At 44.6% G+C, this 5,421-nt stretch overlaps 1 protein-coding gene across 1 annotated transcript; it reads left to right on the top strand.

The window, feature by feature from the left end:
* On the top strand, window positions 1,444-5,421 carry LOC109825768 (putative glycerol-3-phosphate transporter 1). The gene is given in 8 exon segments (XM_020392656.1): window positions 1,444-1,590; window positions 2,406-3,498; window positions 4,460-4,602; window positions 4,604-4,630; window positions 4,632-4,727; window positions 4,730-4,798; window positions 4,801-4,857; window positions 4,860-5,421. Coding segments are annotated over 7 exon segments (1,521 nt in total). The 5' UTR covers window positions 1,444-1,590; window positions 2,406-2,501; the 3' UTR covers window positions 4,992-5,421.

Here is a 5,421-nt window from a genome sequence, read left to right as displayed (position 1 = left end):
TCTACGTACATCATCTTGTTGCATAATTAAAAGACTGCCATGTTTGAACGAAGGCGTGCAAGTAATGACCTTAGATTTGACAAGCACGAGAGCACGACCGCAGTGAAAGGGGAAGGAGCCTTCGTTTATTATAATTTGAAGATTTCCTGGGATGCCTTCTGCGAAAAATATGCAACGGTTGCAAGCGCTTAATTGTAAAATGGCCAAATCCGTGGTCAATACCGGGCAAGCCCACCACGCCCCTCGGAAATGACCAATGTCTTCGCCCACCAGTTCCTCACGACACCTCTCAAAAGCTTCACCAGCGATGCGGGGCCGACCACAGTGTGGGAATTTTGGGTGCCGCTGATTCGTGCCGCGGGATGAATTTGTGAGGCCAGGGCCATAACATGGGCCCCACGTGAGCCGGCATTCTCTGTACGGCAGAATGCCATACTTGCTGGGTGGCACTAGGGGTACACCCCCAACCACAATTCTAACCACACATCCTCTCTTATTTACTACAGTACATCGGGTCTCACATCGGATTTTAAAAATTTAAAATCTCATGCGGGGCCCAGTGTACTGTAGCAAGTGAGAGAGGATGTGTGGTTGGGGATGCGCCTCTACTATTTTTCTACTTGCTGCCCGCCCCCCTCGCGGGCAGCGACACCACTTTAGCGGGACCCACACCGTATTCTTACGTGGCCTTAAAAAGGATCGTACGAAGAGGAGGTTTTTTAAAAACTAGAAAAACAAAAATTGCCGTGAGCTAGAGTAATGTTCCTCTTATAAATTCATCCCTTGTGCAGTAGGCATGCTCAAATCAAAATGTCCCGTATAATGCTGAACGCTTCTTTGGGATTCGTACTCCACGAGCTATGTGCCACTTTGCGGAGAATATTCTATTAAAATATATATCAATGGAAATGGCTATCCTTACATATACCATCAACAAAATTCAGCATGAACTAACTACCGAAATTGCCAATGAAGCACGTTTAAAACTTTATTATTATTCAAACCTCAATATATATTATGATTTTCACGGCCGTCGAGTTTTGTGTTTTTATTTCCGTGAACGCGCGCGTGAGTGGGCGGTTGAGAACCGTGACATCAGCGTCGGCTGCGCGCCCACCGGTTTCATCGCCACGTCAGATCGCGGGTCCAGCTGTGGCGGGAATATCCGGAGCTCGAAGCATTATTCGCTTGGAATATTCTTTTTCAGTAGGGATCGAGTACTTGGATCCGATCACACTGCTTATTTCCGAAGTTACCCTCCCCGCTTGCCTAAAACCACAATGCTACCACAAGCCCAAGCCCACAAGTACTCCTCAGGTTCGATGGACCCCATGAAAAACAATATTCAAGTGCAAGGGTGTTGACGTAATTTTGGGGAGAAGCGTAAATGTTGGTGGGCGAGGGGGAGTCTCTACAAATTCTCCCAATCCTCCGTTTCTTTAGGACCCTCGCTTCTCAAAGGGAGGAAACAGCAAAATTAAAAGAAGGCGACGCTAAAAAGAAAAAAAAAATAGTCTTCTGAGGAAAACGAGGCGTAGAAGAAAGAAAGAGAAACAAAGAAGAGAAGAGAAGACCGCCATCTTTTCTAAGGTAATGCGACGTTTTATTACAGTCTTTGATCTTCATCCGCAATCTTAATTTATTTTGAATCCCGGGTCCAATTGATAATGTCTGATGGGATTGGTGAATTTTTTTTGTTTTTATTGATAATTTTTTCATTGATAAGATCATGGTTATATTGATAGATTGGCCTTAATTGATGTAATCTCGCATCTAATTAGCTATTTTGATTAGTGGGATTCTTCTGCAACTCCGCAATAAATCACCTGATGCTGTCAAAATCCTTTTTTTTTTATAATTTTTTGCTCAGCATTAAAGCTTTTTTAGCCATTTATTTGGTTGTGAGAGGAAGATGGATTCTTAATTTGGTACCTAATTGTGGATTGTGCAGGTCAAAAATTAGCTTTTTTTAACCCCTTTTTTTTTGAAACTTTACTTTGTCTTTCTTGTTGGTTCAGTTTCTTGTTGAATTTGACAGTATAACCACTTCTGAATCGTGTTAAGTCAGTTTTATTTTTTATTCCATTAATTACAGAGGGGTTTATGGGGTTTATGACAGTTGGTAATTTTGGTAGTTACCTTAAATTGTCAGCTAGTTCTCCATCTCAGATAAATCCATGCATCTAGTTTTTTTATCTGGTTAATGATGCTTGTATTTCTTTTATAAAACAAGTTCCTCTGTCAAATTAAAACACACATGAATTATGAATATGATGGCACATGCTTTCCTTATGAATAGAGCAAAGAACATTTATCACATGGAGGAGGTTTGAATCATGATTTTAGGAATCCAATGTGCCGAAATGTTTTCATTTCCTGACTACTTAATTCCTTTCTCATTTCAGAGGATACCAATCTTCTCATAAAGGAGCGAGGAGTCTTCTTCCTCAATAACCCACACCCTCTTATCACCAGAAAAGAAAAATTTTCATTGTTCATCAATGGATTCCTCAGACAAAATGAGAAGTGAAACCAAAAACAATAAACCCCCGGGTGTTCGATTTATAGAGTACACCAGGGGGGCTCCCATCTCCTTCAGAGGATACCAAGCCGCGGTTCTAGTGTTGACATTCTTCGCTTATGCTAGCTATCACGCCACTAGAAAAACCACGAGCATCGTCAAGAGCGTCCTCGATCCAAAAACAACACAATTGGGATTCACGCACTGGTCAAGATCTTATTTTCTCGGGTCGAGCAGCATTGAAGAGCAAAATACGGGATTAACGGCGGGTTGGGCTCCATTTGATCGTTCAGGTGGAACTGCAATGTTGGGGCAAATAGATGTGGCTTTTCTTGCAGTATACTCCTTTGGGATGTATTTTGCTGGGCATTTAGGCGATCGGGTTAATCTAAGAATCCTTCTCACAATCGGAATGGTGGGTTCGGGTTTGTTCACTGCCCTATTTGGGGTCGGTTACTGGCTAAATGTACATAGTTTCTACTACTTCTTGGCGGTTCAAATGTTGGCGGGTATGTTTCAGTCGACAGGATGGCCTTCAGTAGTGGCAGTTGTTGGAAATTGGTTCGGAAAGAGTAAGAGGGGACTGATTATGGGGATTTGGAATGCACATACTTCAGTCGGCAATATCGCTGGTTCTTTGATCGCGGCGGGATTGTTGAGATATGGGTGGGGGTGGTCTTTTGCTGTTCCGGGGCTTCTGATTGCTTTCTTTGGGTTGATGGTGTTCTTGTTCTTGCCTGTTAGCCCTGAGACGATAGGGATTCAGGAGGAGGAAGATGAGGCTCCGAAGTCCTTTGAGAAGGATGGGCCAATGGCGCCCCTTTTGGAGGCAGAGGGAGGGAAGGAGGATAAAGCTGTCGGCTTTATTGAGGCGTGGAGGATTCCAGGGGTTGCTCCGTTTGCTCTGTGTCTGTTTTTCTCGAAATTGGTGGCGTATACATTTCTCTTCTGGCTTCCGTTCTACATCAGCCACATAGGTATTGCTGAGTCCCTACGTTTTGTTTTTCTATAAATTCATTGTTCTTGGATACTTATAGGATAATGCACCATCATTGGAGCTTATTGCATTTTTCTTTTGAAATCACAAGAGGTTTAAAGTTTCCACACGTTTCCTCATGGAACAGAATTGCAGCTTTTTACTGCTCATAGTTTTCATTCATTTTGGTGCTATCATTGCCTACAATACTCTTAAGAAACCTCTGTTAAAACAAATTGTTCGCTGCTGGAGTGACATTACTGTATCAATCACGGTTATATTGAATCTCAAGATCTTGGTGAACTTAGATTCATTTCTAATATTGTTCGGCATAATCTCTCATTTTCCCAGTTCCAACGTATGGATCCTTTTTTTCCCCCCTCCGTCCTTCAATTCAGCAAAGGAATCTGGATCACGCTAATGGATATACTACGCTGAAACTCTTGGCTACGATTGAGTTATAAGTATCTGCTGCGTTAGCCATTTTTGCTTCCTTGGTGTAAACACAAAGTGCGTTGCTTTTTTATTCATTTCCATCCGCCTACATTAAAACTCTAGGTTATAATTGAGTTACAAATCTCTGTTGCACATGGCGTTTTTCTTCCTTGATGTGGACTTAAAAGTACGGTGCTTTTTGTACCCAGTTTCATCCACATACATTATCTCGGGTCGTTCTGGTTCACACGAACTAGCATACATTGAAACTTTTGGTTGTGGTTGGATTATAAATTTCTGATGCACTGGGCATTTTGCTTCCCTGATGTGGATATGAGAGTGCAGTGCTCTTTATCCATTTTCATCCGCAAACAACATTCCGTTAGCCCGTTCGCCAATTGAATATCCCCTAACCACAAGCACCTTCGCTAGTCAATTCATCTATTTCTCAATTTGCAGACATTTGTCTCACAATCTGACGGCCACCCTTGTTCTAAATTCTTTTTTTTTGTCACTGAATTTTGCAGCAATAGATGGCGAGTACTTATCAGATTCGACGGCTGGCAACCTCTCGACCCTGTTCGACGTGGGCGGCGTAGTCGGCGGCATCCTCGGCGGCCAACTGATCTCGGCGACCGCGCTCGGGGCCCGCGGACGGGATGCCAGGGCCGGCAAGCTTCATGTACCTCGCAATCCCGCTCCCTCTTCCTCTACCGCTCCTACGGCGGCCTCGTCCTGCAACTGGACGTCGGCGCTGATGTTCCGTCCCAGCCGGGAAATGTTCGTCAATGGCCGGCTATGCTCTGATCACAACCGCAGTCTCTGCCGATCTGGGGACCCACAGCTCTTTGAATGGAAATTCAAAGGCGCGCTGGCGACGGTGACGGCGATTTATAGACGGACCGGTGTCGTGGGGGCCGCGATGCGGGCCAGTTGCTGACGGGGTACATATCGGCCAAGAGCTGGGGTGCCGTGTTTTCGATGTTTGATGGCGCTGCCTTTGTGGCTGGGCTGTTGTTGACGGGGCTTGTTGTGGCTGAGGTCTCCGCCGAAATTTGAGGCCGCGAGGGCGCGCGAGGTTGCCGGTGCTGCGGTTGTGGCTGAAGTGGTGTAGATGGATGTTGTGAGGGGTGTGCATGCATCCCTCTGTTGTTCATTTTTTGTGCATTGGGGGGGGACCGGTGGTGGTGGTGGTGGTTTTGAAATCGGAGGGCCTACGGAATATACTTGGGGGGTTGCGAAGAGAAAGCCGGCAAGGGTGTTGGCTGATATTGATTCTGTCCTCAAAAGGGTTTATTAAATAGTGATTTCTTTGTGGGGCTGCTCTCTCGCTTTCTCTCCTGAGAGCAAGGACCACACTTTCAGAGAGTCTGTAAATTATGCTAGGAGCTTAATAAAAGTAAATATTTATAGGAAAAGGAATGATCGCCGCACTTGTGTGCTTGCTTGTAACACCACTAATTTAAGTAAAGATGAATTGTCACAGTTA

This window comes from Asparagus officinalis, chromosome 10 (genome assembly GCF_001876935.1).
Source record: "Asparagus officinalis chromosome 10, Aspof.V1, whole genome shotgun sequence".
NCBI lineage: Eukaryota > Viridiplantae > Streptophyta > Magnoliopsida > Asparagales > Asparagaceae > Asparagus > Asparagus officinalis.
This window is presented reverse-complemented; position numbering and strand designations above follow the sequence as displayed.